This window comes from Empidonax traillii, unplaced genomic scaffold (assembly GCF_003031625.1).
Source record: "Empidonax traillii isolate 1590-97213 ecotype Southwest subspecies unplaced genomic scaffold, ASM303162v1 scaffold761:size885847, whole genome shotgun sequence".
Taxonomy (NCBI): domain Eukaryota; kingdom Metazoa; phylum Chordata; class Aves; order Passeriformes; family Tyrannidae; genus Empidonax; species Empidonax traillii.
This window is the reverse complement of record NW_020955954.1, coordinates 659,512-678,183: the sequence shown is the minus strand read 5'-3', so window position 1 is coordinate 678,183 and position 18,672 is coordinate 659,512. Positions and strand designations below refer to the sequence as shown.

General features: G+C 68.0%; 1 protein-coding gene across 1 annotated transcript in view; it reads right to left on the bottom strand.

The window, feature by feature from the left end:
• Positions 1-13,479: 13,479 nt before the first annotated feature.
• The window catches only part of MIDN (midnolin), a 9,629-nt gene continuing 4,436 nt past the window's right edge, over positions 13,480-18,672 (bottom strand). The window contains exons 2-5 of the mRNA XM_027901018.1: positions 15,751-16,237; positions 15,138-15,270; positions 14,736-15,029; positions 13,480-14,078 (exon numbers count right to left, since the gene is read on the bottom strand). Coding sequence (XP_027756819.1) covers positions 13,816-14,078; positions 14,736-15,029; positions 15,138-15,270; positions 15,751-16,237 — 1,177 coding nt within the window. The 3' untranslated portion in view covers positions 13,480-13,815. The remainder of the gene's footprint in view (positions 14,079-14,735; positions 15,030-15,137; positions 15,271-15,750; positions 16,238-18,672) is intronic.

Genomic DNA, 18,672 nt, shown 5'->3' with positions numbered 1-18,672 from the left:
CTCAAGCTGGGAACTGGCAGTCCCAAAGCCCCCGGGAAAAAGAATATTCCCTTCTCCCTTACTCGTGTCCCTGAGGGAGTTGCTCATCCAGCTTTGCAGTTGGAAAGAAAAGCCCTGACGCAATCCTGCCGTTGCCATGGCGAGGAGCCGGGGCTGCTGCGCTTCCCTCGGCCAGCTACTGTGACCGGGATTTACCGAGCTGGAGGACAAAGGCACAGGGAAGGGGGGACTGGATCCACAGGGATCAGATCCATAGTGAGTGGGGGGATTAGATCCACAGAGAGAGAGGAGGGATCGGGTCCACAGGGAGGGGGGGGATTGGATTCACAGGGAGCAGAGGGATTGGATCTGCAGTGATGGGGGGATTGGATCCGCAGGGAGCAGGGGGATCGGATGCACAGCAAAAAGCTGGGATGCACGGCAGCGCTGGGATACCCAAACCAGAGCATCAGGAAATGAGCCGAGGTGAGGGGGGATTCGGGGCTGGGAATGCCAGTGCACCCCGGCTGAGGTGAGGAAGATGGTGAAAATAAGCATGTGGTAACCATGGCAACCGTGTAAGTGCCTTGGCACTGAGCAGCAGATTTATCAGGGCTGGTGCTTCCCAGCCAGATTATGGAAAACCAAATCCTGTGTGTCAGACCATCCCTACCTGCCCAAACACAGCCAAATTTAGAAACAACTGCTCCCAGCACACAGCGGCTCTGGCAGTGGCCTTGTCACCCCGCGTGGGCCACAGTCAGGTGTTGCTGTGGGATTTGGACCCTTTTCCAGCGCTCCCAGCTCACCGGCATCAGCACAGCATTCCAGACACTGTCACACGGCGATGCTTTACCAGCATAAACCCTTCCCCTGCCAGCTCTGCCGTGCCAGGGAGCCTGGCCGTGCCACGGCATCCAACCCTGCCTGGAAAACCCAGGTAGGGGCTGCCCCACCCGTGGGTGGGCTCTCCCTGCAGCACCCCCCCCATGCGGGATGCGGCTGCTCCGGTGTGGGAAAAGCTGCAGCAGCAGCGACGTGCGGTTTGTGGCTCCCACCTTCCCTCCTGTCACCCTCTCGGCTGCATTAAGGACTCAGCTCAGTTATATAAGTGCTCATTAATCATCGTCTAAGAGTATTTGCAGCATCGAGTTCTTAAGGGCAGGAGATGCTACCCAAGGACAGGACAAACAGCCTCTGACCGCGCGACACCGAGAGACCTTGTGGGACAGAGGGCTGGAGCTGTGGGAAGGATTTATCCACAGTCAGCAGGGGGAAAGCTGCCAGGAACCAGGAACACAGCATGGGGTGAATTACACACCGAGGAGAGCCAGCCCCGCTGCTGGGGGAGTTCAGAGCTTTTCCAGACCCCTTGGGCCCCCTCCACACACCCCCTCACACTGGTGGTGGCACCGCCTCAGGCCACGGGGACCAGGTGGCAAAACCTCACGCTGGGGTTTGCTGACACAATTTGCGGTGGGGCCGATAGTCCCACACCCCCCTCGAGCCCACACAGGGTGGCCTTTGGTGCAGCTCCCTGCACGAGGGTCCTGGAGCTCCCCAGAACCCCAGTGGCCCCCAGGACCCCACATCCCCCCTCTCCCCCTCCTCGCTCCGCAGCTCCTCGCCGTGTTCCTGCGAGGGCACGTGAATCCCCTCGAGCCCCGCAGCCCCCCCCGGTGGGTCGATTGCCACGGGCACGGGGACGGAGCGAGCCGGGATCTGCGGGAACAGCCGCGATTGCAGAAATCCCTGAACTGCAGCATCAACGTTTTTTCCTGCCCAGAAGGTTCCCGCGCCCTCGCATGAGCTCATCCTGCACCGTCCCCTTTCTGCGCCTCCCGTAACTCAACCTCTCCCAGCCCTGCGCCGCAGAGCAGGAATGAGACCCGACAGCGGAGCAGATTCTTGGCTCCCTGGGTCACTCTCTCCCCGCGCTGCCTCTCGGGAAGCTCCAAGTCAGGCGACTCCTCTTTTTTTCCCCTTAAGGTGGGGAAACGAGTCGGGAAGGTTCCCCCGTGCTCCCCCCGCGCTGATCTGAATGGAGGCAGGTAGAGGCAGCGTCTGTGCCTGCAGCAGCACCACACCTGCCCTGGGAGCCGGGCGTTCCGCAGGGAAAGGCCGGATCCTGGCACTGCACTGGCTGGTACCACCCAGATCAGCTGCCCCGAGCCGAGGGAGCAGCTCCTGGAGCAAAGAGCTTTTTGGGAGGTCACCCCTAGCCCTCCATGGGGCAGGGGGATGCCCTCCCTGGAGCAGCCAAGACCCCCAGCATCCCACTGACCTCACACCTCTGCAAGGAGCCACAGTGCTCATCCCAGCCCATCCCAGCATCCCACCACCCAGAGAGCTTCCTCAGACCAACCTGCACAGAACCCCCACTTCCCCACAGCCCCCCCTGTATTGCTGCTGGGGAGGAGACAGGTGCCACCAGGCCCCCTTTGGGGTGAGCTGAAGGGGAGGGAGGGGGCTGAGCTCCCCAATGCCCTGTCCCCCGGATGGCAGTGCTGGTAGCCCCGCGCCGATGGAAACCCTCCCTCCCGAGCCCCGAAAGCGCAGGAAGCAGCAGCTGCTGTTCCCAGCAGCCCCGAGCTGCCCCAGAAAGCTGAGCTCCCCCAGCACTGCCTGGAGCTGGGCACGACCTGCTTCCCAACGCGGGATGGAGGATGGGATGGAGCTGCAGGATCCACATCAGCCCCCGATGGGATGGAGCTGCAGGATCCACACCAGCCCCCGACACCAGCAGAGACCACCAGGAACCGACATCGGCCCACCCTGGGCTGAGCCCCCTCCTCAAGAATCTGAAAGCCCAGAAAATGCTTCGTTTGCTCCTGGCTGCTGGGTGACTCCATCCCAGCTGAGGGGTGCGGGGAACATTTCATCTTTAACAGAGCCCCCTCCCCTGCTCCCCCCACCCCTGGCAGCCCCTCATCCCCCCCGCAGGGTGCGGGCGAGGGCCGGGGGCCGGCAGGAGGGGGGGCTGCCATTGTTCTGCACAAAGGGGGTCCCTGCCGTGGCCCCCCCGCGGCGTCCCACGGGTGCCGCGGTGCTGGGCGCTGCCGTGGCCGTGGCAGCAGAGGGCAGCCACGCCACACGCACCGATCCTGCCCACGCGGCACCGCCGCACGCGTGTGCCCACGCGGCCCATGCGTGTGCAACAGCCCCGCCGGCGGCGTCACCCCCTACCCCCAGGGCCTGTCTGTGCCCCCTGGCTCCTGGCTGAGATCCCAGCACTCCCCCAGCACCACCGATCCCCCACGGGGTGCTCGGGGCTGCGGCACCGGCAGCCTCGGGCTCTGCCCACGGCCACGGGGTCGAACACGTGTGGCCAAAGCAGCCGTGGGCTCCCCACGTGGACCCCTGAGCGCAGCGGCCCTGGGTGCCAGAGGGTGCAGGGAGCAGTGGGAGCTGCCTGGGGACAGGCACTGCCTGCCCGAGCCCCTCCAGCCCCCCCAGTCCCAGCGCCCCCAGGGTCTGCAGCTGCCTGGCTGTGCTGGAGGCCGTCAGTGGCCCCTGGGTGGTCCTGGGGCTTCCCCAGCGCAGGGCCCAGTTCCAGCCCCCTCTGTGCTCCCCTCACATGCCAGAGCCAACCCCTGCCCCAGACCCCCTGCAGCCCCCCAGGGGGGTCCCACTGCCGGCACAGCGCAGCCACCAAACACTGCTGTGTCCCCCGAGCCCCTGGCACAGGACCTGCACACACGTGTGCAGCCACACACCTGTGCAATCACACACACGTGTACAATCACACACACGTGTACAATCACACGCGTGGATCCAGCCAGCCCCCCCAGCTCGGCGCCGTGGGCCCCTCGGCATCCCCACGGCAGCGTCGCCATGGCAACGCTCCAGATTTATCAATGGAGGCACTGCAGGAACGCTCTGGGGGAGGCGGGAGGGAGGGTCTGTGAGAGCTGGCGGGGGAACAGCCGGGCGGCTGGGGGGGTTCAGGTGCAGGAGGGTCTGTCACACTCGCAGTGGGTGTGGTGGGTGCAATGTGCACGCACATGTGTGAGGGGAGCACCAGCACGGTGCCCTGGCTGGCACTGGGGGCTGGGGGGTGGGGTGTCCATGCCCTGCCTGGGCACAGAGGGAAGGTCCTGTGGTGGGGCAGCCCCTCCCTGCCTGCATCCCTGCCTGACCTCCTGTCCTTGTGGCTGGTGGCAGCAGCAAGGGACAGAGCCAGCAGTGGTGGCAGGTCCCAGCTCCAGAGGGAGCCATGGCCAGTGCAGGAGTGGGGGACCCTGATCCCAGGGAAGTGGCTGACACAATGCCAGGGGGTGTCAGGGCACTGGGGTTCCCCCTTCCTGGGGAAGTGCTGCTGGTTTTGCACGCGGGCTGTGACTCAGGCACTCGGCTCTATTCCTGTCCTGTCCCTGACTCAGCGTGTGGCTCCAGGCAGGACACGCTCCCACCATGGGGAAGGGGAAGTGCCACAGGGACCCGAGGAGCACCAACATTCCCAGCCTGTGTGGGCCCCTCACCCTGTTCCTCTCAGCAAGGCAGGAGCACACAGGGCACCTGCACTGACCCCCCAGGTGCAGCCCCTGCCTTTGGCCTCATCGCCTCTCTCCCCCTCCCTGCCGAGGCGCCTGGGGATGGGCACAGCTGCCCACGTAACCACACCCGCCAGGAACGTTCCCTGCAGCCGCTTCCAGGAAGGGCTGGAGAGGAGGAGATGGGGATGGCGGGTTCACACCAGCTCAGCACTTTCGCAGCCCTCGCCAGCCCCGTCACACCCGGCTCATCACACGCCTGCTCACACCCACCCCCCCCAGCCCGCCCCGGGCCCCCGGCCAAACCCACAGCAGAAAGGCTGGAAAAAAATCCAGTAAACGACCGACCATTTTGCAGCTCCCCACAAAACATTCCTGACGTTCTGGGTGCGTGTGCGCACGAGGCCGCGGGTCACGCTTGGACTCGCCGGTGGTGACGGCACAGCCCAACCCGGGGGTCGGGGCGATGGACCCTGTGCCGGGGCACAGCATTGCTCACAGCCCCCCGGTGCAGCAGGGCCCGGGAGAAACACCTTGAGGCTGAGAACAGACTGAACTCGGCTCAGCAGTGGGACCTGCAGGTCAGGGGCTGCAGGACCGGGATGATGCAGAGCCGGGCAGTTGGCTGCCACCCCCCCTCACTCCCAGCCCGGCAGGCACGCGGCTGAGCCGCAGGGTGCCCGGGCAGGCCAGCTGTGCCACGGGCTGGGGGGTTGCCTACGGTTGGGTTTTACACCTGCAGGCCCAGGGAGAGGCCGCACAGCTCCAGTCCAGGTGAGGCTGGACCTGGGAAATCCCCGGCTGTGGGAGCCAGCTGCCCGCCCGGCTCCGGCCACTGCAGCTCCTGCAGCGAGGGCGAAAGGCAGGTGTTTGGGGATGCCAGGAATCACCAGGGCCTATCACCCCCTGCCCCAGGACCCCCGGGACCTCCTCCTGTGCCTGTGACCCCGCGTGTGGCAGCAGCTCCGCAGTGGGGGCTCGGTGACCGGGGTGCACCGACGGCTCCCCGGTGCTGGGGCGAGGAGGAAGCTGCCGACACAGACTCGCCTGTTTGTTTGTTTAACACATGAGTCATTCACTGATCACAGCGTCCCGATCACGGCGTCCCTGTGTCCGTCCCCACCTGCCTGTGCTGACTCACTGCTGGCCGTGACACCCCAGTGCCACCCGCCGGACCCCGGCCCTGCAGCCCCTCGGGGACACGCGGGGTCCGCCCAGGAGGGCGAACGCTGCCGTGTCGGCAGCACCTGGGGCAGGAGCTGGTGAGGGCCAGGGCTCGGGGGGCTCTGCTGAGGTCAGCAGCAGCACCGTGCGGGGTCACAGGTGGTGACACAGGGCAGGAGGCCACAGGCAGCGTGGGCAGTGTGGGCCAGGGCGAGTTCAGCAGAGCTGGAGTGGCTGCGCCAGTCATTGCGAAAGTGAATCTGGTGAGCAGGGCCTGGGAACTGGTGAGTGGGGAGGGGGCAGCTACCGCACCTTGCTCTGACTCACGGAGGCTGCCCGTGCCGTGGCACTGCACCTTGTGCACTGCGTGGCACCTCCAGCACAGCACCTCGGGCACTACATAGCACCAACGACCCCGACACAGCACCCTGAGCACTGCACAGCACTGCTGGCCCCTGGCTCAGCACCTCAGCACCACAGGGCACCACTGACCGGCCCCTCTGCAGCCAGCTGTCCCCTGCCCAGGTCCCTGGTGCTGCCTGTGGCACCCCGGACCCCCACCCGGCACTGGGCCGGCAGCCAGGGCAGCTGCAGAGCCTGGTGCCAGAGGTGGCCGAGCGCCAGGGGCAGGTGGAGCCGCTGCCACACCCCAAGCCACAGCAAACCCAGGGCAGGTGGAACAGCCCCAGCCCCTGCACAGAGGAGCCCCCCGCGTGGGAGCTCGGGGCAGGGCCTGGCACCGCGGCCTGGGGGTGGCACAGCTGCAGCTGCCCGAGACACCCCGGGAACGGTGCCCGAGCCAGAACCCTGCACCCAGCTGGGGCGGGACTCGGGGCAGGTCACTGCCACCCCCAGCACCCGCGGCTGCCTCCTCCCGAGTGCCCGAAGGCACTGGGGTCCCCATGGACCCCACAGTCCCCATGGCCCAGGGAAGGGGCATGTGCCCCCAGCACTGCTCCTGGCACCCCACAGGGACCCCCAGAACTCTCTGTGACCCACCAGGCCGGCCACAGGTCCCACGGGCTCCACGTGGCCGCGATGGCCGGAGCGGCCGGGGGGTGGGGAGCGGCAGGAATCCAGGACTGAGTCACGGCTTCCTCTGCGAGCCGGTGAGTCATCCCGGCAGCGCGAGGCGCCCGGCCCGGCGTGCGGAGCTCACGACTCGCACACGGCTGCGTGTGAGGGCAACCCCCGGCGTGAGCACGGCCCTGAGCACCCACCCACCCACCCACCCACCCCAGCAGCGTGGCCGCGGGGGCTCAGAGCACACACAGATCCAGATGTGCCCGAGGGCACAAGCACTAACACGTGTGTGCACGTGCACACGCTCTCCTGCCTGTGTCCTCCACATGCACAAGCTGCAGGAGAACCTGTCTGTGCAAGGCACACACGAGTGCAGTCATGTGAGGACCCACGCTCAGCCCCACACCAACCTGGAGCACTGCCCTGTCACACTGGTACCTCAGCCCCTGGGCTGGAGCCCACCTGTGGGGCTGGAGCTCACCTGTGGGGCTGGAGCTCACCTGTGGGGCTGGAGCAGCAGCTTCTCCTCCACCTGTAGCTCCTCTCTCCCGACGCCCTGGGGAGACAGAAGAGGCCGTCTGGAAGATTCGTCCAGCTCCAGTTCCCCCCAGCCCCTGCCACACTCTGGAGCTTTCTGCCACAACCCACACAGGCCCTGTGTGATGGGTGCCCATGGCACCACGTGTGTCCTCCCCTGGGATGCACAGGACGGTGGTCGCAGGGTCTGCACAACCCCCTGCACACACAGCCTCGGGTGCACACGTGTGACCTGCACCCACACTCATGTGCAGGATTGGTGCACCCCTCCTCTGCCACCCTGCAGTTCGTACCCCTGACACCCATAGCCCCCCGCACTCCCTGCACCCCCCGGGGCGTTTCTGGGAGGGTCCCCACCACTCTGGGGGGCGGTTTGCATTCCGCAGCGCCAGAGCTCAGTGCCACGACCACAGAGACGGGGGGAGGGGGGAGCGGGGAGAAGGTCAAGGTTAAGGCTGCGCCAAGCCCGGCCCACGATGGAAACCGCCGGGGCTGGGCTGCTGCCCCAGCCCGGGGGGGCGAGGGAGGGCCGCCCCCGCCGACGTGGCAGCCGCTGCCCGAGGCTCGGGGGGCTGAGCCGGCGGGAGCCTCAGGGGAGCCCTCGCCCTCCCTGCAGCCGTGCGAACGGGGGGACCCCCGGGCACAACCTTCCCCCGGGTCCTGCCGCCAGGAAAACGCCCCCCCCCCACACCGAATCCCCCCCCGTCACGCCCCCGGACCCTCGGGCGGTCCCAGACCCCCCCACTGTGCGTACCGGGGGGCTCGGGTGGCGCAGGGACCCCCCGGCCCCCCCGCCCGCCGCTCAGTACCGGGGGGTCCCCGCGGCGCTGCGGCCGCGCCGGGTGTGCTGGGGGGGGGGGGGGGGCGGTTGCCACGGTAACGGAGCTCCTCGCGCCCGGGATGAATGGGCCGGGAGCGCGCGCGAGCCATGAATGAACGGGCCGGGCGCGCGGAAAGCCCGGGGCGGAGCGCGGAGCGGAGCGGAGCGGAGCCTGGTGGGTCCGGCCCCGCTGCCCGGCCGGGCCCCGGGGGGAGCCGAGATGGCCCCGGGGGAGCCCCCTTTCCTGCCAGCCGCAGGGCCCCAGCCCTGCCCAGCTCCCCCTGGCCCCCCACCTCCGCCTCTGTCAGCGGTTCCCAGAAGGCAGGATGGGAGGGGGGGCAGGATGGAGGCGGGGGGGGAAGAAGGATGGGGGGAGCGGGGAGGGGGGCACCGCCTCATCTTCCCAGCAAGGTCTGGGTCAGCCCTGGGTGTCACCGTCCCCAGGACGGCCAGTTCCCAGCACAGGCCAGGGGCGGGGAGGGAATGGGGAGGGGGCATTCCTGGGCTGCCTGGGGGCTGAGTCACCCCCGGCCACCGTGGCCACGCGCACACGCAGAGACACGCCACGGCCACACACGCAGCGTGTGCATGCAGCGGAACACGCGTGTGGCCATGTACAGGCACACACAGCAACATGAGCTCAGCTGCAGCCGTGCACTTGGGGCTCGTGTGGGCACACACAGCGACACACGCAGCCTTGGCCATGCAGAGACACAACATCCACTCTCAGGGACCATGTGCCCATACATGTACACACACGTGGATCTGCAGGGGGGTGCAGGCACATGGCCCTCAGCACAGACAAGGGCTGAGCAGCCTGCAAGTGTCACCGGCACACACGGAGACCCCCCCAGCACCCCACTCCTGGGAGATGGAGGCCGGGGGGTCGGGGGCCTCCCTGGGATGTGGCTGTGGGGGCGAGTGGCCGAGCGTCCCCGGGGCTGCGTCACTGCTGACGCACTGTCACTACCTGTGGGTCCCACCGCTATAAATAGCCCCATCTGCTGCTCGCACGGTGGCTCCTTGGGGGGGACACCCTGCTCCGTGCCCCCTGCACCGCCAGGCCCAGGGGCCAGATGGCCCCACGCCAGCCCTGAAAATCTGAGCGGTGTCCGGAGGTGGCAGTGGCACTGTGCCACCTGGCAGGGCCTGGGCTGGCAGGGCCAGCGTGGACGTCACCAGGGCTCCTCGAGGTCCTCGTAAACACGGTGACACACCGGCCCTGCGCTCCAGCCCTGTGTCCCCTCGGCCCCGCCACAGTGTCCGGGACCACGCCGTGGGGACAGGACCCCCACGGCACAGGCTGCAGGGTTGGGGTGACACAGGCAGTCAGCCTTTGCCCACGCCGGTGACACCGAGGCCATTTAAGTGTCATCCCCTGTGGATGACATCCCCATTGCCTGTGGAGGCCAGCTGGCCCGTGTCCTCTCTCATAGCATGTCAGCTGGGATATGTTTTGGGGGGGGGGGTCTCCATGGAGGTGGGGAAGGGGATTTGGGGTCTTTGCTTCTGGCACAGGCAGGCAGCCAGACTGGGACACCCAGTTTGACCAGTACCGCTTCCCAGTGAAGCTCCTGCTGCTGCTCTGTCCCCTCTGCGACCCCAGCCCCAGCGGGTGGGGGGTCCCCAGGGATGGGCTGGCGCCGCGCCCCCGCTGCCCCCGTGATGTCACTGCCCAGGCACGCCGGGCTCTGCCGGCCAGGCTGGGGGGGCCAAGGAGGCCCCTGGGCTGGGCAGGACAGGGGGGGACCCTCTGCACCCCTAGCTGGGCTGGAAGCGGGCTGGGGATGCCGGGGGGGAGGGAGGGGAAAGCTGAGCACACACCCACAACAGCCACGCGTGCACAGCCGTGTTCACACGCGTGTGCACATGCAATACCCACAGGCTGTGTGTGCACAGAGCGGTCCGGGGGTGCTGCAGACCCTCACTGCAGATGGGGTGCTCAGCCCACACTCTGGGGACCCCTGGGGAGCCCCAGAGCACCCCCAGCCTGGGGACTGCACCTGCAGCTGGGCTGGGGCGTGCACATGGGCACACTGGCCGTGTGCACACGCATGTGCAAGGGCCTGTGGACACGTGTGGGGCAGTGGGAGGCCGTGGGGAGCGCCCTGGGGCCGTGGCAGGCGGGCGGGGTGAGACATTCCTCGCGGCGCTTGTTATTTTATCTGGTTCAAAGTCAGTTCCTGGAATGTTTTTAATTCCAGGATCCGTCCCTGTGCCGGCAGCTCCCGGCCCCCCCGGCTGCCTCTGCACCCCACGCCTGGGCTGCCAGCCCACAGCCCGGCCCATGGCAGCACTGGGGCCTGGCGCAGGGGCCTCAGCCCCTCAGGGGTCTCTGCACCCTCGGGGATGCCCGGGGGTACCTACCCATGGGTGCCCCAGCCTTGGCGGGTGTCCCAGAGCCGCGTGGGGGGGACTGTCTGCAGCCCCACGCGGGGGCCGGGGCTCGCCCCCACCTGGGACCCCGCAGCGGCAGACGCCGTGTTCCCAACCCGTGCCAGGGACACGCGGCAGCGTCGCCCACCCGGCGTCTGGCACCGCCGTGCCAGCCCTGTCTCTCGCCGCAGCCAGCGCCGGGCAAGGCGGGGGAGATGCCAGGGGCCTGCGGGGCTGGGGGTCCGTGCCGTGCCCTGTGCCAGGGCGGGAGCAGAGGCCGCTGCAGGGGTCCCGGGGCCGAGGGGTGGGCACACCAGGCACACACACACGGGGTGCACACGCGTGTTGGCAGGCGGGGGGTGAGGTGGGGCTGGGGGTGTTTGTGGGGTGCGGTGGGTGGGTGTTCAGTGCAAGGGCTGGGTGTGCAAGGACTGACGTGCTGCCCCACTCATGCCTGTGCCCGGGTGTGGCCGGCACCGCGGGGCCGCAGCGTGGCCGGCGCCGTGGGCGTGCGCGGGGCCCACGGGTGTGCCGGGAGCCCACGGGTGTGCCGAGAGCTCTGGGAGCTGTGGGAGCTGTGGGTGTTTCCTGGCGCACCCTCTGCAGCGAGGGCTGGGTGGAGGGACGAGGGGGGCACCCTCGCCAGCTGCCCACACCCAGCAGCCGTGGGTGCACGGACACACACCCGTGTGCGTGGGGACACTCCCACAGACACACACATCCCTGTGCATGGACACACACACTGCCAGGTGACACCCACGCTGCCCCCCCGGCAGGCGCCACACCGCAGGCATGACGCTGGCACTGTGGATTGCTCCATACTGGGAGCACTGGGATAAGCACAGCCTGGCAGCAGTGCCGAGTGCTGGCCAGGCTGGGGGCAGCATGGAGGAGGAGCTGTTGTGGCACAAGGTGGTGCCCCATGTCCTGGCTTGTCTCCTGCTGTACCCCAGGCAGCTCCTGGGGGTGCCTGGTCCATCCTGTGCCATGCAGTGCCGTGCCGTGCTCCAGGGCCTGTCCCAGGTCACCCCCTGCAGCACCCCCGGCTCCTCCGGGACCCCAAACCCTGAGCTGAGCTCATGGGATAGGAGCAGCTGTTGGGACCCCCCAGGACGGGCCGGGGGTCCCTGTGGGAGCAGCCCCAGCAGGATGGTGCGCGTGCCCCCCCGGGCACGGCCGCTGGCGCGTGTCCCTTTGCGCACACGCGTGTGCGTGTCCCCCGCGTGCCCTCCCGGCAGCGATTGCCTTACAAGGTCTCCGTGTTGCTCCTGCCGCTGTCGGCGGCTCTTCCCGTTGCCAAATTTGGCACGGGCTGGGGGTGCCGGGGGGGGGCCAGGGGCTGCCGAGGTCTGCTCTACCCGAAATGACGTCAAAGCAGGGCGCGGGGTGCCCGGTGCAGCTCCTGTCACCACAGGAACCTGAGCTGCTTCCGCTCCCACCCGGCTTCCTCCGGCGCTCGGCTGCTCGGGGGGTCTGGGGTCCAGCCAGCTCCCCACGGGAAGAACCACCGAGCCCCCCATCCTGCCCACGGGGTGCTGAGTGCCCCACGGAGCTTTGGATGGGGGACACGGCAGGGGACACACACAGGGGACAAAGAGCCACCTCCGCCCCCTCCCCAAATAACAGCCCCTCATGAGGATTCATCCACCCCCAGGTGTGCCCAGGGCCTGGGGGTGACAGTGTCAACATGCCACCGTGTCAGTGTCACAGCACAGCTCCGGGGGAATCCCAGCCCACGGTGTCCCCCTGCCCTGGCACCGCACAACCACTGACACCCTGGGGAAGCTGGGGCCGTGGGAAGGGGGTCCCATGGGTGGGATGGCACTGACATACGTCCCCAGAGCCACCCCCATCCCATCACCTTTCGCGGGGCAGGGGAAAACCACAGGGACACTGACCTGCAACTGCAGGTGGGGAAACTGAGGCACAGCCACGTTTGTGGTCATCAACCCCCCACCCTGGCCCGCAGCCACCCCTCCGTGACACAGGAGACCAGGAAGGGAGGGAGAGAAGGAGGCAGCACACACGGCCAGCCCAGCTGGTGGAACCGGCCTGGCTCCTCCAGGTGGGACGGGACCAGGAGCACCCGGTCGGATGAGCCCCGGCAGGGCCACGGGCCTGGGTCTGGCACCTGGAAAAGGTGGAAACAGCCCTGCCCTGGAGGATGGGGCAGCTCCATCACCCCCTCTTCCTCCTGCAGGTACACACACGTATGTGAGTGCTGAGCACACGCATGGGCACCTGTGCATGGTTGTGTGCACATGTGGGCAGTGCTGGGCACACATACATGGACAGCTGTCCTGTGTGCCCCCCCCACAACACCAACGGGGTGCCCAAATGTCCCCCCCCCCCCCCCCCATAACAACACCAGGCACGGCTGCATCCAGACTGCCCAAATTTATTTCAAAAATAAAAAATAAAATATTAAAGACCGAAAAAGCCTCGCTCTCCCCCCCGCCCCCCCATCCCCGAAACACACACACACAAAAAAAAGACTTTTACAGACAAAAAACACGTCACGTGGGGGCTCTATTTGCACAGATCCTGACGGAAAAAAATCCAAGTCGGACAAGAAAAAGGATCCTACGGCCTATGAAGACTATGTCAGTATTGGCTCAGTCGGGTCATTAATGTCTATAAATACCGGCCCCGCGGCCGGGACCGAGTTTGGGGTTATTTATTCAGGTTTTTTCTCTTTTTTTTTTTCTTCTCCTTTTTTTTTTTTTTCTTTAAGTTAAAAAAGAAAATCCAACCACCCAAGTGGCGGGTGGGAAGGAGTCCAGCGACTCGGAAGTTGGGCTCGGCCGCGGAGGGAAGGCGCCTTGGCTTCTCCCTCCCCAAACAAAATTAACACCCCCCCCAAAAACAAAGCCCCCCCCACCCCGTCCCCCCTCCCCGGGCTGCGGCGGCGGGGCCCAGGCACACACGTGTCCCCCCCGAGCGCCCGGGGGGGCCCAGCCCCGCAGCCGAGCAATGCTACATATAGAAGGGAAGGAAAACAAACGACCCCCAAATCAGGGGGGCTCCAGCACCTCCAAGAGAGACTTCACCTCCTCCTGCCTGCACCGGGGGGTGACACGGGGGGGGCCCAGAGCACCCCCCCCCCGAGCCCCTCTTCACAGCAAAGCAGCAGCTTCGATATGTCCCAGGACCCCCTGGGGTGTCGGGACCCCCCCATTCCCAGCGGGGGAGGCTGCGGGGAGGGGGCGGCTCCAGCTGCTCCCCCCATCTCCCCGAACCCAAGCGAGCGGGGGGTGGGGGGCTGTCCCCGTGACACGCGGGTCAGACCAAGGCGTCCGGTCGCAGGAGACGGCAAATCTCGAGGAGCCCCGGCCCGCGACACCCGCACTGACCCCCCCGGCAGGGGCGGCGAGCGCGACTCCCCGGCACAGTCCCCCGGGGCCCCACCCGGGAACGGGCTCTCTATGCTACGACAAACTCGGATTTCATCTCGGCCTTGACCTCCGGCTTCCAGACCGAGTCCTCGAAGTCCAGGTCCAGGCTGCCCTCGCTGGAGACGCTGCTGTTGCTGTTGGTGCGCCCGGCCTTGCGGTTGGGCACCCAGTGGTACGGCGCCCGCGCGTCCCGCCGCGCCTTCCGCCGCAGCCGCTTCTGCTGCAGCAGCAGCTGCAGCCGCTCCACCTTGCAGCGTGTCGCCCGGTTCTCCGTCTGCCTCAGGCGGTCCCCTGCAGGGGGAAAGGGGAGAGGGGCTCGTGGGGGGCTGCCGTGGACTGCTGGGGGTGGGGGGCACGCTGGCCCCCAGCCAGCCACACAGCCCCTGTCTATGGTGGGGGGTCCCCTCAATAAAACTCCCTTTATACCCAAACAAAGTCCCGCCAGGTGGACGGGGTTGGGGTCCTGGCAGAGAGAGAGAGTTGGGGCGACCCTGGGAAGCCCTGACCGTGTCACCGGGGGCTGGAGCCAGCCCGGAGCTGTCCCCGGGTGGGGGCCTGAAAGGTCTGGGAAAGAAGGAAGGGCAAACCCTGAGGGGGATGAGCCCCCCCCCAGCCAGCACCATCAGTTTCACTTCTTTCCCCTAAGCAAATCGGGGGTCCGGGGGGGCACCTCCAGCACCTTCCTGCCCCAGGGACACACGTGTGTCCCCACAACACCAGAGGGCCGTGGGAGTCCCTGCCACACCCCGCTGGGGCCCGGCCCTCCCAGCCAGTCTGGGAAGGTGGGTTTGGAAATGGGGAGATGAGGGGCAGCAGAGTCTGGGTGACCCCAAGACCTCTGCCCGTATGACGGGGAAAGACCCCTGAGCTCCCAGGGGAGTGGGGACACCGTAGGCACCTGCAACCCCCTCACATCCCCCACCCACAGTCGGGGGCAGCCAAACTCACCGCTGGGCTTGCACATGCGGATCTGGCTTTGGCACTGGACGACGGGGTGAAGGGGGGGGGCGGTGGCCGCTGGCAGCGACTCTGAGGTAGTTTTGGTGGCGAGGTCTGGGGAGGCAGGAGGCGAGGAGGAGGAGGAGGAGGAGAACTGCGTCTGGCAGCGGAGCTGCGTCAGGGACTGGGGCATGCCCTGGTAGTGTCGCGTGGCGCTGAGGAGGTCGTTCAGGATCTGCAGGATGGTGCCGATGTCCCTCCGCGGCCGCCCGCTGCTGTCCTGGCAGTTGGGGTGCAAAGTGCCTGGAGAGGGGCAGAGGTGGGTGTTAGACGAGCAGCCCCCCCAGATCCACAGCCCCACCGTCCCCACATCCAGAACCACAGCCCCCAGGAGCCCCCAGTATCACATACCGGAGAAGGTCCCTGAGAAGACCCCGGGCGCGTGGTTGACGAAGCTCTCGATGACCGCCCCGGGCTTGCGGGATCGGGCCGAGGGGGCCGGACTGCTGCCTGGGGAGCTGCTGCTGCGGGAGCCACAGTCCACCTGGGAGGGGAGAAAAGTGGGATCAGCCTCTGGGAAGGGGACTGTGAGGAGCTCCCGCCCTTCTGCCTCCTCCCAAACAGCCAGGTCAGGGGCACCCCAGGCAGGGAGCAGGAGGCACCCCCAGCCCAGTTTTACTGGGACACAAGGAAGTATGGCTGTCCCACCCCTCTATGCAACAGTGTCCCCTGCCCTGGGGGTCCCAACAGCCTTCCCTGCCCTGCTGTGCTGCGTGAGGGGAAAAGGGAAGCAGCAGCAGTTCCTGCCCACTCTTGGGGACAGGCAGGGTGTGGGACAGGCAGGGTTACACCCTGTCCCTGAGTCCCTCCCCGGGACCTGGGGACATTCCAGAGGCCAGACTGGGGACAACCCTGTTCCACACGTGGGGAAACTGAGGCAGGGACAGGCATTGCCACAGCAGGGCTGGGAAGTTCACAGCTTCGTTTCCCTGCCCCAAAGACCCCGAGACCCCCCCAGACTCACCTCTGAGCAGGAGGAGACCACGCTGCTGTTCACCGTCTGCGCGCTGGCCCCGTGCGACCGGAACATGCCGGCGGTGATGGGCGCGGGGTGGGGGGCGTTACAGTACATGGGGGGGGCCGGCGTGGCGGGCGTGGGGCTGGGGGCCGGGCTCTGCTGGCACGTGGGCACCACGGGGATGCGTGCGAAGCCGGAGCCGGCGGCGCCGTGCAGTGTCCGGCAGTGGGGGCTGGCGCTGGCCCCCGCCTCGCCGCGGCTGGCGATGAGGTGCCGGTGCTGGAGCTGCCCCGTGCTCTGCTGAGCCGCCAACTGCAGCTGCACGAACATCATGTGGTCCCCCACGCGCAGGGCCAGGGTCAGCGGGGACCGGCCCGACAAGAAGTCATTGACCTGCAGAGAGAAGGGACCCCGTTCAGCTGTGGCACACAGTGAGACCGTGCTCAGACTCCCCCACCTCGCTGCCAGGCAGGGGGATGGCGGTTGCCCCTGCCTGGGGGCCAAGCAGGGGGGATGGCAGTTGCCCCCGCAGGTCTCCTACAGCCGTAGGGATGGGTCATTGGGGCAGGGAAAGGGTGACCCCCACCCAGCCCCTCAGCCGTGCCAGGCTGGCAGGAGAGCTTGGCTGCTGTCCCCATATGACCCCGTTCCAATGCCAGCTCTGTCAGCTGACGGTGCCGGAGGGGTATTTTTCTTCCTTCTGCCCTTCCTGCCCTTTATTCCGCAGCAGCAAGATGCCCTCTCTGCCCGGCCACCCTCCCCAGCACAGATCCCAGCAGGTCCCACAGCCCCGGGGCCAGCACTGCTGTTCTGGCCAGCCCAGTGCCCGGGAAGGGGGTGCCCCTCCCCAGTGTGAGGGGGTGCCCCCGCAGGCACAGGGAGAGTGGGAGGGGGCAGGTGAGGACATGCTGGGTCCTTGCATGCCCATCACTGTGACTCAGGGCTGCCAGGCAGGGAAGTGCAGCCCACCTGCCCCCCTTCCACCCCCCAAGGGCAGAGTGGAGTGGGGAGCAGGCCCTGCCCAGCCTGGAGGCTCCAGCTCCGGCAGGTGATGGAGCAGCTGCAGCGCAGAGACAAGAGCTGGGGCCTGACCCTGCCCAGGCCGCAGCTGTGGGGGGCCCCCCAATCCCCAACACCTGCCACCCCCCCAGCACACACCGCTCAGCCCCCACGACACATAAATCACTTGGCAGCTGTGCCAGGGAACAGGGGAGCCCCCCCGTCATCCCGGCGGGGCCGGGGCAGCCATGAGCCCTCCGAGCCCCCCCTGCACTGCAGGGGTCTGTGCGTCTCACCCCTGCCAGCCCGGCACTCACGTGGGGCTGTGTGCAGGGCCCGGGGTCAGGGCTAATGGGGATGACGCCACCCCCCAGCCGCGCTATTCCAGGGCACAGCAGGGCCCGGCTTTCCCAGCCCGTCACGTGCGGTGCCGCGCTCGGCTCCCGACGTCACCCACCCACACCCCACGGCACCTTCGGGGCGCAGCCGCCACCCGCGGCGGGACGTGGCGAAGGATCCCTGGCAGCCCCACCACCCCCCTGCCCCCAGCGCTGCAGAGCGGGGCCCCCCCGGCCCCGGCCCTGCTCCCCCATTGCCGCGGAGGCCGCTTCTGAGAAGCCGTGGGAAAAGCAGCTTTAAAAATACCAGCAGCAAAGCCCCGAGCGTGTCAGGCGGAGGCTGCAGAGGAAGGGGTGGGCGGGAAGGAGACACTGCAGCTCTGGACAGGGAGGTTACGGGGCGAGGGGGCGGGCGAGGACGAGGGGCACGCACATGGGCACGGGTGTGCACACGCGTGTGCGTGCACAGAGCACCTGGGCCCAGGAAAGCGTCACCCCCACCCCCGTCCTGCTTCAGCTCCCCTGCCCACGGCAGCCTGGGTGGCCTCACGCCAGGCCAGTCCTCACCGCTCAGCCGTCCAGACCTCCAGCCACCTCCTGCCCCTGCAAGGAGCCCCTCACGCCTGCTGGGCCACCCCGTCCCTGCTGCTGCTCTCAGAGTCAGTGTAGGGAGGGGATCTCACCCAGGGACCCCGCACACCAGGTCCACGCACCACTTGCCCATGCTTGGGGAAGGGGACCGGTCCCCTCCAGCCCCCATCCTGTTCCCACCGTGCTCCAGAGCGGGATCTCTCACAGCCTCCCGGCCCCACCTCGCACACAGGGGGAGGCAGTGGGGCAGGACCCCCACTCCAGCCCCTCCACCCTGCACCAGCCCTGGCTCCGCACCCCGGCGTTCCCGGGGGAGCCCCACGCACGTCCCCGGGGCCCTCTGACGTCAGTGGCCTCCCGCTCCCTGTGACTCACCCCGGCCTGCCCTGCCTGACCCCTCGCCAGCGTCGGGAGAAACCAGAGCACCCCAACCCAGCCGGGCCCGTGCTGCCGGCGCTTCCCGGCGGCACCAAGAGCCACCCCTTCGGTCCCCGGCCGTGGGGGTCCCAGGGCCCCCCCGCAGCACCCCTGGGGCTGGGCTGCGGCCCGGAGCTGGCTGGGTCCCCGCGGCGCCCCAGCTCCGGGGCTCCCAGCACCCGCCCCCGTGCCGCTGCCAACCCCCCCGGCGAAACCAGCCCGCTCCAATGCAAACACGTCCCACCCAGCCGCCCGCTCGGCCGCCCACGCCGGGAGGACCCCGTCCCTCCCAGCCGGCTGTGCCGCGGGGGCCAGCACAGCCCCGCCGAGGGGGCTGGGACCATTGGGTCCCCAAAACCCCCACCCCCAAGGGCCCCCCGGGGACCCTGCCAAGCCCTGGGGGGCTCAGCTGCACCGCGCCGGGCTCAGGGCCCACAGGGATGGGGCAAGTGTCTCCCGGCTGCTTCTCAGAAACCCAGATGACTCAGAGAACGCCGCATTCCCGCCTCGCTCCGACGCCTGGCCCCGCGTCACCCCGGCCCCCAGCCCCACACACCTCCAGGCCCCCCACTCTGGGCTGGCA